Raw genomic sequence first — 17731 nt, 5'->3', positions numbered from 1 at the left:
AATTTGAAGAAGGCATCAAGCAGTCCCTGGTTTTCACAATCAAATACCATATTTTTCAGATGAAACTTGTATGATCTTCTGGTCTTCCATTAGACACACTCAAGAGCTAAGGCTTTTTTTTGTTTGTTTGTTTTTGTTTTTTGTTTTTTTTTTTTTTTTGTTTTTTGTTTTTTGTTTGTTTGTTTGTTTGTTTCAAAAAGCAGGAATAGGATTTGGAAGTAAAAATATTTTCCCTAAGATCTTACAAACTGTTGACAGACATCCCTGGAACATGTAGCATGCACTCACCTAGAAAGAAAGCAATCTTGGCAGAAAAGAGTCGTGCAAAATGCTTCACTACACTACTACACTATTTGACTCAGGAAACAGTGGATGCACATGGAAAAGGTGTCTGTTGTCCAGAAGGTGCATTCAGGTTTGATGTGAGTTGGACTATGCCAGCTGCCTCTGAAGTCATTGGGATCTTTTTTTTTTGCTTCCTGTGAGAGACATAGTGATGTACACCTGCTAACAGGCTGTCCTGTACAGTGGTTGGAGAGCAGCACTGCTATGAGGCTGCCAAAAAACTTGCCCCAGAGGTTCAGAAAGTGTTTGGACACTTTCTTCTCTCTTATTTCATCTCCTGAGAAAGGTCAGGTCCCAAGACCAGAAGACATACCATGCAAGAAAGAGCACAAAGAGTACCCTGTGAAGGTAAAACAGTCAGGGAACATTGACCTTTACAAAGCCAAGGTGATACCAATGAGCAGAATGTGTCACCTAGATGAACTCGTATCTGTAAAGAAACCTCCTTTGACCAACGACCCCATTGTGGTGTTACTCTGTCAAACCAGTGTATCAGCTCCTGAAAACTCTTGGATTTGTCATTGATGGACAGCCTGATACAACATTAAAAACACCTTCAGGCACTTGGACAGTTCCTTCACCTGACAGGCCTGATAGAGATCTGGACTCTGACTATCCAGGCATGAAATTATCAGCTTTTACAAAACTCTATCAAAGACTGCTACCAGATTTCCATAGTAACTCAAGATTTGCTCAGAGATTTGTCCTAGTTGAGGGGAAGAGGTGAGACAGGCAAGAATAGCTGATGACAACTACAACACAAACCATCTACAAAGTGTAGTTTTATGTAGGACTTTCAAAAGGGCACACAGAATCATTTGGTCTAGAAATAGACCAAAAAAATTTGAACATCTAGAAAGTTGGTCTCTGGGGAGAAGAGTCCATATTGGAGCAGATTTGCTGGCAGGACTGGTGACTCTGTAGGGGTTCCATGCTGGAGCAGCCTCTTCCCCAAAGGACTGCACTCTGTGGGAGGGAACCCACACCTGAGTAGGGAAAGAGTATGAAGAGTGTCTTGGTGGTCACCTGGTATCCAGACATGACCAACCCATGATCTGTAGGGGTGGAGAATGTTCTGGTGTTTGTTGGCTGGGGTAAAGCTGATTTTCTTCACAATAGCTGCTATGGAGGTCTGTTTTGTGTTTGTGATGAAAACAGTTTTGATTACTCAGGGATGTTTTCGTTATTGCAGAGCAGTGCTTGCACAGAGTCAATGCCTCACCCTGCTGTGCCATCAAGAATGCTGGAGGGGCACAACAAGCTGGGAGGGGACACAGATGGAACAGCTGACTCCCACTGATTCTATTCCACATGGCAACATGCTCAGCATCTAAAGCTGGGGAAGATCAAAATGGGAGGTGCTCAGAGAGATGCCATTTATCTTCCCAAGTAACCAATACACATGAGGTAGCTCTGCTTCCTAAGGATCACTGAACTGCCTGCCCATGGGAAGTGGTGAATGAATTCCTTGTTTCGCTTTCCTTGTGAGCATGGCTTTTGCTTTAGCTATTAAACTTCCTTTGTCCCAATCCTTGAGTTTTCTCTCTCATGGGGCCTAGTTGCTAGCTGGGGTTAAAGCACAGCAATCATTTCTAGCTGCTGGGACTAGTGTAAAATGGGTTTGTCTTCGCCTGAGGTAGGAATAACCCAGACAGTTTTCCTCGGCACATTTTTATTTGCATGACATGAATTCTGCCCCCTTCTACAGTGTGTAAATTTTTGGCTGGTCAAGGCCAGTCTGATTGGCAGATTCCCTAATGTTCACTAACCAGGTGGCCTTCACTAAATGCTAAATGCCAGTATTTGAAGATCCCGCCACCCACTGCTCTCAGTGTAGTCTTTAACAGTCCATTACACTGTTTGATTTTTCCAGAGGATGGTGCATGACTGGGAATATGATACACCCACTCAAATACCATGGTTTTTGGCCAAAATGTCTATGAGATTTTTGAGGAAATGAGTTCCAATGATTCATTCCTTTCTGGAGTACTCTGTCCCATAAGACTTGCTTTTCAAGGCCCAGGATGGGCAGTGGTATGGAGCACAGGGTATGTTTCCAGCCATCTGGTGGTTGCTGCCACCATTTTAAGCACATGGCTCTTGCCATCACAGGTTTGCAGGAGTGTGATATAGTCAATCTGCCAGACATCCTCATACTTACATTTCAGTCATTGTCCTCTGTACCAAAGAGGTTTCAACAGCCTGGCTTGCTTAATTGCAGTGCATTTTTCACATCCATGGGTAATGTCTATGACTAAGTCCACTCCTCAGCCATGAACCCACCTATATGCTGCATCTCTTCCTTGATGTCCTGAGGTGTCATGGACCCACTGAGATAGTAGTAATTCACATTTACATTGCCAATCCAAATCCACCTGAGCCACTTCAGTCTTGGCAGCTACTGAGTATTCTTATGTACTTCAGTGCCTGATTCTTGCATAACATGAGCATCTACATGACATACCTGCACAATCAGATTCTCCACAGAAGCAGCAATATTTTACCACAGTGTGGCAGCCCTGATGGGCTTAGCCCTATGGTGCCAGTTATCTTGCTTCCATTGCTGCAGCCAGCTAGCCACCTGCTAGCATCCAGAAATCATTATAAAGTGTTGACTACTTTTCCTATTCAACAGCATCTAAAGACAGCTTGATGGCTTTGACCTCTGCAAATTGACTCGATTCACGTTCTCCTTTAGTAGTTTCTGTGGCTTGTAGTAGGGGACTCCATACAGTGGCTTTCCATATCTGATGCCTTCCCACATGATGGCAGGATCCAGCAGTAAACAAGGCATATTGCTTCTCACATTCTGCTGATTTATTATATAGTGGGGCATTATCAGCATGTGCTACCTCCTTCTCAGGTGACATTCCAAAATCTTTGCCTTCTGGCCAGTTCATGATCACTTCCAAGATTCCTGAATGACTGGAGTTTCTTATTTGAACTCATTATGTGATCAGTGTGACCCACTTACTGTATGTAGCATTAGTTGCATGATGTGCAGAGGAAGATCCTATCCAACATGAGTAATCAGGATGCCAGGAGAAGCACCTAAAAATCTGGATCTCCTGTGCAGGTCCCTTCACTCTATTTTGTTTTATAGCAAAACTGGCTTTCAAAAGGATTTTGACTATTTCTTCCCTTTCTCAAAAACTTTTTGCTGTATTGCCCTACACAATGGTATCATCAATGTACTGTAGGTGTTCTGGAGCTTCACCATGTTCCAATGCAGTCTGGATCAGTCCATGGCAGTAGGGTTTTGTTACCACCCCTGGGGGAGCTGATTTCAGGTGTACAATGATTCCTCTAAGTGGAAGCAAAGTGTGCCCTGCACTCTGCCAGCAAAGGGGCTGAGGAAAAGGCATTGGCAGTGTCAATTATGGCACAGCACTTGGCTGCCTTTGACTGCAGTCATATGGATGTTCAGCATGTCTGGTCCAGTGGTACAGAGCAGTGGCACCAGAATGGTTTCATTCATAAAATTCCCTGCTGATTTCTTCTACAAGTAGACAACAACTTCTTTCCATAGAGACAGTAGTACAACCAGCCCTTCCATTCTGCTAGGAAGGGCTCACTGTTGTGCATATGATTCCTCTGAATAAGAGCAAAGCCTATATTTTCAAAGGGAAATTTTAAATTTTATTTAAGGAAAGCTGGCATATATTGTTTTATATCCAGTGGCATCCATTTTCATGTATGGAATATACGTAATTATTTCACTTTATTTCTTTAGTAAGAAGCATTTTCTGCATAATTTTTACAGCTTTTTTCCAGTTTAATCCTTTTTCTTTTATTTTCAAAGGAGCATACAGAAAGATGCTGCTAGATCTATTCTTGTATCTTGTAAGTGAACCCAGAGAAGAACAAAATGCCAGGTAAGTACAGCTACCTCTGCAGAACAGCCTATGGTGACAAAGTTAAATGCACCATGACTTCTACAGCCATAAAATGGGCAACAACAGAATTTGAGTAAGTCATCAGAGTACAAAAGCTCAGCTAAGTCCTACCCTTCGACAGGGCACTGCATTTACTATCTTCAATCAGATGTCCTCAGGATTTTTTCTTTCACTCAAGAACAATCATGAAAATCTAATGTTCTAAAATAAAAGCACTTGTCTAACATCTGGTAACAAGGACAGGGGACCAATGCTTATTTACCAATGGGAAGCCACACCACAAGAATACACTTACACCTCCTTCAAGAACTAGCAGCAGAAGTAAATCATTTGAGAATGACTGATTTTATTCACATGCTGGATTATTCATTAAAAAAAAAAAAAAAACAAAGAAAAAAAAAGCCAAGAATGATGCTATTGTAATAAATCTTTTAAATCCTCTAAGTGAATTAAGTTCTATGAATTCTGTCATTTGATATCTAAATGCTTTCTCTGGTATTTTCTATAAGCAGGATAAATGTAAACACATCAAAACATTTTGATGTCAGTGTCTTGTATCTGATATTATTTCATGTAAATCTCTGAGGCACTGCTTTGTTTTATGCAGTATATTCAGAAAGTGCACATTTTGGTATTTATGGAAGAAAGCCAGGTTTCAATACTTTTATGCCTTTTAAACAGTGCACCCTTGGCTAACAAGAGTTTCTCAATACTCAACATGTTAGATCAATGGAGAAATAGCCTAAGTTTTATTTTCACAATTACGTTACCAGATAATAACTTTATTATCAAGTATTTCTTTCAACTGAAATATGGAAGCCGAGTGGGTATGTAAAGCTTCTTCTTTGAATGCCTTTTCCACATCAACCTGATAGTCTAACTGAAGAGTTAAAGTAATTTAAGTGTCTCTGTACTAGGAGGACTCTATACACAAGAATCCACATTCTTCTTGTGTTTCAAATCTATTTTTATTGCCTCCACAGCCCCCATACCAGAACTGACCACACCTTTTCTGTTCTTTGTCGTAGTACCACTTCAAAATGTAATTCTGACATTCTCCACTATCTTGAACAAGGCCACATGCATCTGGAAAAGGGAAATAAGAGATGGATTTAATGAAAGAAAAATCCACCATTCTCAGCATTGTAAATTCAGGGGAAAATAACGTTCAATGCAAACTGTCAGACAAAAGGAGTAGCCAGTGTTCAAGGTCTTATACAGATTCACTAGGTATTCATATTCTATAACTCCACAGTGCCAATGTGAAAACCCTCTTTTTATGATTGCTTTGCCCAGAATGTCTGAAACTAGATTTTTCATTACCATAAACAAAAGGACTGCTAAAAGGTGTTTAGTTTTCTAACAAAAAAAAATATTTAATGATTGTAAAATAACTATACCTGGTCCATAGAAACTAGTAGAATAAACTGTTTAATAATTCCCCTCTTCTTTATTCCAACTTCTTATACTGATATCCATCAATAAAATTTCATAAATTAGTATACATAGGTTGTTAAACTATCCATGGTAGTCTCTTAGCCAAATCCAAGACTATTACAGATTTAAATTGCATAAATTAGCAAAGTAGGTGAGAGAAGCATAGTCAGTAGCAATCTGGTATTCGGTAAGAACAGATCTAATGATCTTTCACCAATGTAAATTCAGTTATTCAAAAGAAGACAGAAAGGCAGCTCTAGACTTTGGTGTCAGTACAATATTAAAGAGGAAGAACTGATAAATGAAGAAATATAATGATACAATTTAAAGATTTAAAATTACATAACCTTCTCCTAACCAACTGAAAAGCAAAAATTTTAAGCAAGACATGAGCACAAAGTACATCTCTCAAAAGGCAAGTTCTGGAACTGGGCTACATGTTTTTAGAAGTAAACTGTTGGGTCACTAATTACAATACAGGATTGTGGAATGTAAATCATATAGCTCTCATAAGTGGCTTAGGTAGTTTCTTACTTAATTGCAGTGATCATGACTACTTCCTTAAAGGAAATATTTTTTTTAGCAAAGTATAAACAGTAACATATCTTCCTGTTACTGTCTCTCTCATCCTGAATGAAGCTACAATACCAGAACCATTCTTGAGTGGAGAGGGATGAAAAGCAAAGGGATTACATCTGTAGAAATGAACTACCACACCCAAATCTATGCAGACACCTTTTCATTTATTTTCACATAAATTCTCTCTAATCGTAATTTAAACAATAAATTCACTCAATACTGTTACAAGAACATTGGGGCCAAGTAGTCTCACAATCAGCTTCCCATACCTATATCTAACGGCAAATCTGCAATGATAAATGTATCATTAGGAAGCACAGTTAAAAACATGAAGAATATATATTTTGATACCTCTGCTGATGGATCCTGTTCTTCCTACAGGAACAGACTGTAGCAGAGATATAATTACTTCCTCCATGTTGAGCTAAATTAGCAGCAGGAGTAACTCACTAATTACAGAACAACTTGAGAATTTTAAAATGATTGACTATTTTAGTAAGAGGGATTAGAACTTTTTATGATATTATTTTAAAAAGTTATAAATCAAAACTGAATTTTTAATGACACGTGTAGTTCAGTCTTTAACTACTATATAGGTTTGGACTAAATACTAACATATGATGACTAAAAGCTTTGGAAAAATGTAATTGGAAATTATTCATCTTGTAAAAATATTAAATTGAGTCCTTCAGAGTTCAATCTTTTACTGAATTAAAAAAGATTTTCATATTCTAGAATCATACCATAATCATTACAGGCAGCTCTAGTTTCTGCTGTTGTCTCTAAGTTTTTCCTGTTCTTCTCCTGAGCTTTTCCACACTCTTGAAGCTTTTCCCTTTTAGCATTTTCGTCTGTGAAATACTCATTCTCCTCATAATCATCTCTCATTTCTGGCACTGTGTATACAGGTTCTTTGGTGGCCTCTTTCATACTCTTCATGACTCTACTTTCATTTTTTTCCATGTCTTCTAAAACGTGACTGGAACCACTTTCAGCCATTCCAGGAAAAGGTATCCTTCCAAGGAGAGGAGGGGAAAAATATTTAAGCACCAATGTGACCTTAGAATATGCATCTGGTTAATTCCTTCTGAAAAACATTAAAAAAACTTTTGACCCCAATCCCATTTCTGTTATAACTACTTTGAATGAAACAACTAACCCAAAGGGATAAATCTTACATTCAGAGGTATGCACTCAAAAAGTTAAATAGGTGATTTCCAACCTTTTAGTCATGGACGCTTCCTGTTGTATGTCTCCCCGATCTAAGTTTTCACACTCTTCTTGAAGTTCAGGTGAAGGATAACTGTTCATTTCTTCTGTGAGAAAGCACAGGTAGCAGAGGTGAGTTTTAACGTCCTCGAAAGTAGGGTTAATAAAAACCACTACATGGTTGTTTTTGTGCACTGGAGTTTGCATCTTTCAATAAATAACACACTATATCCAGAGTGACTGACATTATGCCCAGAAAAATGAAAATTATTATAGAGATCAGATAGATAAGAATTACTCCTGAACCAATCTTCTGTACTTTTTCTTGCTCTTTAATACACTATTTATCCTTCTATAGAAACTTTGACATCTCCAAGTATATGATTCTGATGAGGAATTTAAATAAGTAGCAATTTCCTTTTTGATATTCTCTCATTTCCACGTCAAAGCATCTAAAACCTGCTAATCTGCATTAATGTGTCTTGAAAAGTAAGTCCTCTCTCTGCTCTGTAGAGAGGTTAAGGTCAAATGTGCAAAATATTTATCTTGTACCTGTCCCAAAGCCTAAATAGGCATAAACAGCTCAGTAGATCTGGACTTGCCAATGGTCTGAGGAGAAATGTGGGCCTAAATCAGGAATATGACAGTGTGCTCTTAGCTGAAGAATGGTCTGTCTTTAGTGAAAGTGGAGTATACAAAGCCATACATTAAATAAAAACTTAAGGGGAAAAGACTACTTTAGAATAGAATGCTGTTCTGTCATTACTGGCACTTTTACTAATGTCCAGCATCTGAGGTAAACAAATCATGAAAGATTAGCAGCAAAGTTATGACCAGGAACTGAATGATAGCACATATATACTGACTACCTTTTTCTACAAAGCACTCATCTTTCTTTCCATAAGTGAAGCAAATGCTGCTGTGTGATACTTACGTTGTAGAAGATTCAGGAATGTGCGGCTAAACCTCTGAGCATACACCATCTCCGGTGTGGAAAACCTGCCCAGTGTCAGTGAGTGCTGATCTGTGGGGGAGCTTGACATCTCCATCAGCTGATTGTCACTCACATCGCTGCCAAGTGCAAGAGTGAATAAGGTGAATCCTTGGCACTTGGCTCCAAGTGAAATCTCTCTCAGCCTTTCTCTGTCCCATGTGCTTGTTTTGCTTCCGACTATTGTAAATATGACCCTGTGTTTTCTTTGTCTGGGGGCTTTAAAGAATACATTTTCAACTGTCCAGTGTAGAGCAGAAGCAATGGCTGATGGCCCTTCCAGCTGGTGAACAGACTCTTGGATGTGTTTCTTCATCAAATCTTTATTGCTGTATGTGACTAGGTCAAACTCCAAAGCCACAGGTGTTTGGTTTCTGTCAGGCAGGAAGCCTCTGGGAGCCTGCTGCACCAGTGCCACTCTGATGCCTCCATACGATTCGTTTGGCTGTGAGGAAACGACAAACTGATCCACCATGTTGCTCACAAAGTCTTTGGCTCTCTGAAACTCTTCACTGCTAATGCTGCGAGAGCTGTCCATGATGTAAGTTATATCCATATCCATCTGAACCAGGGGAGAAAAAGGCATCTCACAGTTGGTTCTTGGATTGCATTTATCTAGACAGGAAGAGCCAATAGGCAGAGAATTATTTAACAATACAACAAAAGCAACGATTTATAAAAATTTCACACAGTTCTGTCAGTCTGTATTAGGTTTGTATGGCTAAGTTTTGGTAGTGGGGGACACTACAGGTGTGGCTTCTGTAAAAAGCTGATGGACGATTCCTCCATGTCCAGCAGAGCCAATGCTAACTAGCTCCAAGAGAGACATGCTACTAGTCAAGTCAATTAGAAATGGTGGACATGCCTCTGTGATAACATATTTAAGAAGAAAAAAAATGTTATTGTGCAGATTTAATTGTGGCCATAGAAAAGCAGAGTGAAAATATGTCAGAGAAAAAACTATGCAGACACTAAGGTTCGTGGAGAAGGTAGAGAGGAGGTGCTTCAAGTACTGGAACAGAAATTCCCCTGCAGCCCCTGGTGAAGACCATGGTGAGCTGTGACCCTGCAGCCCATGGATATCCACAGGGATGCAGAGATGCAACTGCAGCTTGTGGATGAACCCCAGGCTAGAGCAGGTGGATGTCTGAGAGGAGGCTGTGAACCTGGAGGCCCATGCTGGAGTAAGCTCCTCACAGGGACCTGCAGACCCATGGAGAGAGGAGCCCAGGCTGGAGCAGGTTTTCTGGCAAGACTTGTGACCCTGTGCCTGAAGGACTGCACCCTATGGAAGAGTGACTTATGCTGCAGCAGTTTGGAGAGGATTGTTGCCCATGGGATGAACTCACATTGCACCAGTTTGCAGAGAACCGTTACTCATGGGAAGGACTCCTGTTGAACAAGTTCATGAAGAACTATCTTCCATGGGAGGGACCCCATGCTCTCCCTGAGCAGTGGTGGAAACAATGTGTGATGAACTGATCATAACCCCCATTCCCCATCTCCGTGTGCTGCTGGTAGGAAGACGGTAGAGCTGAGAAGGAAGGAGGGGTGGGGGGAAGGTGGTTTTAAGATCTAATTTTACTTTTTGTTATCCTGCTCTGATTTTGTTAGTAAATACAATTAATATTTCTAATTCAAGTTTGTTCTGCCCATGACAGTATTTGATGAGTGATCTCTCTCTGTCCTTATCTCAACTCATCAACCCTTCATTGTAATTTCTATCCCCTGCCCAGCTGTGGAGGGAGTGTCTGGCATCCAAACAGGGTCAACCCACTACAAAATCTTTTTTTATTTTTCCTAAACTTTGATCTAAAAAAAACAAAACAAAAAATCCCCAACAAACCAACCAAACCAAACCAAACAAACAAAACAAGAAAACCTTTAATGAATTTGGGAGCTGTGGCAGGTCTTCTACCCGCCTTTCTCTCTACCACAGAGGGTTGGTCCTTAAAGAGATAACCTAGGGGCTGAAAGGCCCAGCAAGGGGTTATCTCTTGTTCCAAAAGGACTCAGACCTCAGCTAAGAATCAACATCTTAGTCTGGAGAGCAGATGTAGGAAGAGATAAAAGAAATATTCTTGACTGAAAGGTGCTGTTTTACAAACTGTAAAAGACACAGAGTTATCACAGAGGCAGAAGCCTTCTACACACACACACACCCTGAAACTGTGGGAGACCTCTCCCAAGAGCGTGGAGACAAGTTCTGTGGTTACTTCCCTGGGGATTGAGGGAAAGTGTCTCGATGTGTGTGTGTCCTACCAAGAATTGGATGGTAAGATACATTGATCTCTAAGTTACATTATTTCTTCATTAGCTGTAACATTAATAGGTACCTTTTACCTCACTCTGTATATATCTACTAGTAGTTTCTCTTTTTGTCTTTATTCCTGTGTAGTATAAGTCTTATGTCTGTTCGTTTTCTGTCTATTAAATAAATAATTCATTCTATAATAGACAGAATCAGCCATTATTAAAGAACTTGTGAATAGAGTGGGTTTTGGGGTGCTGGCCACCACAATAAAGCTATTGCCTACTTCCTGGGCAAAAGGCAAGGACTTTTCTAAACCCCCACTTCCATTTGTAACAGAAGCTTGTAATATTTTTGTTCTAGTAAGGAACAACAGATGAGTCTTGCTGTAGAAGGTTTTGAGATACCAGGGGAAATTATTCATGCATGAGAGCAGAAGAACATTCATAAGGTAAAATTTCATAGATAACAGTTCCCTGGAGAAATTTTCTTCTGTTGAAATCTGAACATCGTAAAGGACACAGAATCAAACTCTATTTTTTCATCTCAGATCACTGTTCAACATTTTGACATATTATCATTTAGTAGCTTCTCCCCCTCTCACAGCATAGAACTTCCAGCAAATGAGCCTGCTTTCCCAAAATCATATTGCTATTTTAAGTGTGTTTCTGGTAAAAAGGAAATGCTAAACACAATAATTCATTTCACATAGCTGAGACAGAAATTAATTAAACAGCTTTTTTGATTTTGAGATTCTATTTCTTACCATCCACTGAACAGGAAGTTAAAATTGTAACTTCTCAGCAGTGGCATTCTGTAACCACAAAATGATCTGTCACAGAGGACAAGACCCAGTTGCAGAAGGGTTCAACTGGTTGGAATGTCAGAGACAGAAAAAGGAGTAAAGTTTCCTCTGTAAAAGAGTGAAGTTGCTCTTGGAAATTATAAGAAACAGCCACAGCACTGTCTTGTAGCCATTCTGGAATGGGAACACTCAGACATCCCTATTGGCTGCAGAGCTGGGCTGAGTTGCAACATGCAACCAAACATACAGGTCTTAATACATCTCTGCAAGCTCCTTGTAGAACCATTTATGGCAGTAGGAGTCTGACCAGTGCATTGTTCATTAATATTTCTCATTTATATTTAAGCACAGATGTGTTTAAGGTGTACCATAAAAATTCCCCACTACTACATTGCAAAAAAACCCCTATAGATTGAAATGGTAAATAGACCAACACAACAGATGCAATTTGTAAAATGCCTTACCAAAGCACAGTGTACAATATGTGATGCCCTCCAAATTTTCATCTTGTTGTCTTTCCCAAACAAATAACTGAAATCTTCTTGTGTCATCAATCTGTGTTTTAAAGCAGACACAAAAGCAACATTAAGAAGACAGGCAAAATATATGAAGACTCTCTCTTTTTTCTTTTTTTTTTCTGCCAATGAAGGATTATCACTTTTTTCTTTTCTTAATAGGGTGCTATTTTTCTACAGAGAAAAGGGCAGGATATCTCAGCTTTTTCTGGGACAAAGAGTGAAGATGATTTCTTGGAGGGGAAATTCTATGTGTTTCCTGAGACCATGTGAAGAAAGACAATCTTTCACAGTGGAAGATTTGACCACAGAAATGCTTGAGGAACTCTGAAGATGCTCCAACATTCTACAGTTTCACTGACCACCACCCAACCCTATCCAGATGTGATTCAATGGAAAAGCATTTCCTTGTGGACTGAGATAAAAATGGCTCTAAAATATCACAGTATTACAGGAAATGAACATATACGAATAAGCTATAATGGTAAGCAAAGAAATAATTACTTCTTTGCATTAAACTTTGGTTTCATATATTATAGACCACACAATTAATTTCTGATTAACATCTGTAAAGAATGTTACAGATCGAACTCTTCAAAGGAATTAGAATTGGCCATGACTGTATGTGGTCTCTAAACTGAAGCTCCTAAAGCAAAGTAAAGCCAGTAAGTATCTGTGGCTACAGACTTGTAGGATTATAAAGATTTACACCATCTCTCAAGTGCAAGGGCAGAAGTCCATCTGAAAGGAAAAGGGAAGTAGTACACCGCCCCAGTATTTACTTGGGGGCAGTGGTGAGGTTGGTTGCCTTGCCATCATTGTAAACTTAAAGGAGTGCTGGGCAGTGAATTTTTTGCTTTTCCCCTGCTAAGCAGCTCTTTTAAACTCTTCTGTTCTGAAGACTGATTTATGTACAGTCACCAGATGTCACATGCATTCAGAGTTGTAATCTGCTTATACTAAGTAAAGGAAATACTGATTCTTGCTCCTGTTTATCCTGTGGAACAACCCAGGCAATAAACCGTAAGTTTCCTTCTCATAGGTCAGCAGAAGTTTTTCATTCTGCTAAATTATCATTTAGCCAGAAAAATACATGAATCGACTAATAAATATGAAGCTGCATGAGAATAAATATAGCATAAATAATAAAGAACTGACTTAGATGTTGCTAGATCAGAACTCAGACTCCAAGTTTTGCACGTTTTATCATGTACAAGTGAACATATTTCCTTTTAGAAGGACAATTTTGAGAAAACAACAGTTGGAACAAATTTTATTTCAAAAAAGTTAAAACTAAGCACAGATGATATTAAAACAAATTGAAAAGACAGAGAATATGCAATCTATATTGTGAAACCTTAAATAAATACAGAATTGCTTTCCTTTTGTACCTTGTAAAATAGACTGCTTATTTTTGTTTACTATCTTTTAGGTGAAGTCATATTTTAAAACAAAATTTCATAATTTTCTCCTGTACAAATGGCAATAAAGATATCAAAAGGGGCTTTGCTAATTCAAGGTTTTTTGAAAAAACTAGTGTGCTTGAAGCCTTCTACTAATTTTTCTAGAAACTAGGGCCAGGGTTTGTTAGTTAAATTTTTATTACTTGTTTTTATTACTTATTATTCAGTAGTATAATGGCATAGGTAAATAAGTGAAATTAACAGAACATTATGGAAATTTTCCGATTTTCCCTAAAAGCACAGGAAATTAATAATTCATGTTCATTAAATAATTCATGTTCAGAAAAAGGTCAGATGGTCAAGTAACTCACTGTTTCTTTATTAAAATAGTAACCTTTAATGTACCCCTTTCTAAGAAGAGATTGGACAGTTCCTGTAGAACTTAGGCTTGAGAACAGGATTCCCTCAAATCCTAGCAGATACTCTGCAAGTGGGTGGCTGACTCAGTTTTCAATAGGCTGTCTACTTACAGAGAAGGCACGTCTGATATTTGGCACTTCACTGAAGGCAATAACCACTGGAGTGATATCCAAGGCACTCAACTCGAGCACAGCTGTGCTGATGGCAACATCATCCTGCGATGGACCATTGGCAAAAAATAGGGCAACTTTTCTTGTGAGGATGCCCTGACGAACACGTTTGAAGACATTTCTTGCAACAAATCGCATGGCCGCTCCAATATTTCGTTTTCCACTGGATCTCTCTAGTGGGATTCTCTGGACTGCTTGCAGCAGTAAATTGTTTTTTTGGAATTCAGAGAATCGGATGAGGTAGTGCATGTTGCTATTGAAAGAAACAACAGAGACACGAGCACCTGTTGGGCAATTGCTTTCACTGATCTTAATGGTTTTCAGTAATAACATAACAATGTTCCTCATTCTTTCAAATGCAGCTGGTGTAACATCGTCAGACATATCCAAGGCAAAAACCACTTCAGTTGGATAAGCTGGGCATGTGTCTGTATATCAAAGCAGGAAAGTTATGTGAGAACCTTTCCGCAACTCAAACATTGTTAGTTTCTTCTTCAAATCTATAAAAGAATGGATATTCAGAGACCAGATGGGCTTACCTGATGAGCATGCTGGAAGGAAGAGAGGGAGAGCAATTAAATTATTTTGGACTCATATGCATTAAAATAGTGACTTATTCACTAGCTTTCAATGAAGAGCCTGGCCAAAGTTCAGACAACTGACAGAGTCTGTCAGTGCAAGACCACATTCCTCTTTTACAATCAAATAGTCAAAATAGTGCAATTTTACTGCACTATTTTTTAGTGTAGTAATTTTTTTTACTGCATTCTTTATTTTTAATTTTATAGGAATTAAAAAAATTATCTTGGGTTCTGCTGAGCACACATATCTGAGAATGAACACAATCTGGCAGACAGCTGATACACAAATACTGTCTTTTCTCAAAGAGCTCCCCAAAGGGTGTTGGCACAGTGCCAAAGATTTGTTTAATCTTTAATGAGGAAGAGATATTTGTTATAATTTTTGTAATAAACAGATAGGAAAAAATGAGCAAAAAGCATAAGTCTGCTTCATACACCTGCTGAAACCCCCTCACAATTAACAACTACCAGTCAAACTGAACCCAGATACAAACTACCAGTTTATAGAGTTTCCAATGAAGGCTATTCCATTTAGGAAGAGTGACTAGGTGAAATCAGAGGTAAAAGAAGATGTTTCCGACTTACGGCAGTTTTTTCGGGTAAAATTCACAAGTTCACAGGGCTGCAGGTTCAAAATTTAAAAAAAAGGAATTAATGGCAAATCCCAGACCACCCCAGACTGGGAATCTTACTGTTGGTTTGAGTTGAAGGTTGTATCCCAGTTCCTAAAATAACTTTCATTACAATAAATCCAGAATCACAGAGTCTAGTCCCTTTCTGCAGAAAGGGACTTTCTCTCCCCTTGCTGCAGAAATTAGGCACATTTTTTCAGAAATGTGCCCTGGGTTGACCGTATGATGCTTTTATCCCCAGTCGTCTGTTCTGTTTATGCTGAATAATAAGTTTTTCACCTTTAAGACTTGTTCCAGGAGTGAAGGGGGGGGAGAAGAAGTACGGAGTTTGTTTTCAGAAACAGCACTCACTCCTCCACATTCCTGCTCCTGAACTGTGTTGTCTGTGGATGGACAGACAGTGGGACAGAGCTCTCCTTTGCTTTTAGCTAGTTTTAGCTAGCTGAGACAAAGGATTTTTCTGAGTTTGTCTCTCTTTTGGAACGGCAAGAAGTTTTATTGTCTAATGTTAATATGGTTTAGGTTTTCTTGTTTCATAAACAGTTTTTTCCACTTTTCTCCTAGGAGGTATTTTTTTCCCGAACCAGTTGGGGGGAGAGGCCAATTGAATCTGCTTCCTAGAGGAACCCCTTTAGTGGTTCTCTCCCAAATTTGCCCTGAACCAGGACAAATACAGAGAAAGTGGAAAAACCTTTATTAATTACATTAATTACATGTTGGTTGTGCTTGCTCTATAGTGGGTTAAAGCAGATCAAGCAAGAGATCGCTCATACAGTAACCCTTAACCCAGTCAAAACAGGACCAGATGTGACAAATGTGCTCTATTCTACAACCAAAAACCACAGTTTGTCCTCGAGCCTTTGGCAGAAGGTGCCTGGTAAGACTCAAAGCCGACCATTAAAATTTTAAAGTCAAAACTACAAAGAGTCTAAAGCCAACTATACTCCAACAGAAAAGAAAATTTTAACAACCTATAAAAAAATCCAAGCCACCTCAGAGGTGATTAGCACGGAAGTACAACTCCTCCTAACACCCCGACTACCGGTACTGGGCTGGAACAAAAGTTCTCTCTACCCACCACGCCACCAGTGCTACATAGAACAAGTAGATTACTCTCATCACGCAGCGCACCTGGATTGGAAAACTGAATCACTCTAAGATTTTAGAAATAATTACAAACTAGCCTGCAAGTAAAAACTTTAGTCTCACTAATGAAAAAGAACAAGAACCAGTTACATGGGCTGAAGAGGTGCCACCTTATAATCAACTGCCAAGGGAAGAAACACACTATACTCTTTTTTACTGATAGTTCTTGCCGCATTGTGGGAATGAAACAAAAGTAGAAAGCAACTGTATAGAACCCCACACAGCAAGTTACAGAAACTACTGAAGAAGAAAGTAGATCAAGCCAACTCACTGAACTCAAAACTGTTCAACTAGCCCTAAACTTTACAAAAAAAAAAAAAAGAAGTAGCTAAAGCTCTACCTCTACACTAATTCATAAATAGTAACCAATGCTCTGTGGGGATGGCTAGAAAAGTAGAAAAAGACTAATTAACAGCATAATAGAAAACCAATTTAAACTGCTAATGAGTAAAAAAACATTACTACCAAAGTAGAAAAACTACCTATAAAAGTTCATCATGTAAATGCCCATGTCCCCAAAAGCAGAGCCAATGAAGAACAACAAAATAATCAGCAAGTAGATCAGACTACAAAAATGTATCAAAGATAGACTTAAATTAACAACACAAAAGAAAGTTGTTCCTAACACAATAAGCCCGTAATACCTCAAACCATCAAAGTAAAAATACCACTTTTAAGTAGGCACAAGACCGAAGAGTAGACTTAACCAAACAGTATTTCTCAAGTTATCCATAACTTTGAAATGCGTGCTGCCATCAAACAGGCCAAGCGAGTGAAGCCCCTATAGTATAGTGGGCAGTGGTCCAAGTACAAGTATAGGGAAACCTGACAGATTACCTACATCACACTGCCCCAAACACACCAAAGAAAGCACTACATGCTCACAATAGTAAAAACCACCACAAAATAGTTAAAAACCTACCCTGTGCCTCATGCTATGGCCCATAACACCATTTTAAGCCTTCAAAAGCAAGTCCTTTAAAAGCATAGTACCCCTAAGAGGATTGAGTCAGACAATGAGTCATTTCAAAAACAACCTTATCAACACCTAAGCTAGGGAACATAGCATTAAGTATACCATATTCCCCACCATGCACCAGCTACAAGCAAAATAAAGAAGTACAATAAACTGTTAAAAACCACCTTAAAAACATTAAGTAAGAATTCTTTCAAAAATTAAGAGCAGTATCTAACAAAAAACCACCTAGTTAGTTAACACCCAAGGCTCTACCAATCAAGTGGGCCCTACCCAATCTGAGCCTTTACATATAGTAAATAAAAACAAAGTCCCAGTAGTGCATATCAAAAGTTTGTTAAAGAAAACAGTATGAATCAATTCTGCCTCAAGTAC

General features: G+C 38.9%; 1 protein-coding gene across 1 annotated transcript in view; it reads right to left on the bottom strand.

Moving 5' to 3' along the window:
- Positions 1-4611: 4611 nt before the first annotated feature.
- Positions 4612-17731, bottom strand: part of COL6A6 (collagen type VI alpha 6 chain) — a 36277-nt gene continuing 23157 nt past the window's right edge. Inside the window, exons 20-26 of the mRNA XM_053936200.1 lie at positions 15188-15224; positions 13962-14449; positions 11978-12068; positions 8401-9072; positions 7480-7573; positions 7001-7272; positions 4612-5327 (exon numbers count right to left, since the gene is read on the bottom strand). Coding sequence (XP_053792175.1) covers positions 5155-5327; positions 7001-7272; positions 7480-7573; positions 8401-9072; positions 11978-12068; positions 13962-14449; positions 15188-15224 — 1827 coding nt within the window. The 3' untranslated portion in view covers positions 4612-5154. The remainder of the gene's footprint in view (positions 5328-7000; positions 7273-7479; positions 7574-8400; positions 9073-11977; positions 12069-13961; positions 14450-15187; positions 15225-17731) is intronic.

This window comes from Vidua chalybeata, chromosome 1 (assembly GCF_026979565.1).
Source record: "Vidua chalybeata isolate OUT-0048 chromosome 1, bVidCha1 merged haplotype, whole genome shotgun sequence".
NCBI lineage: Eukaryota > Metazoa > Chordata > Aves > Passeriformes > Viduidae > Vidua > Vidua chalybeata.
The sequence above is the reverse complement of the archived record's forward strand: the minus strand, read 5'-3'. Positions and strand labels throughout refer to the sequence as shown.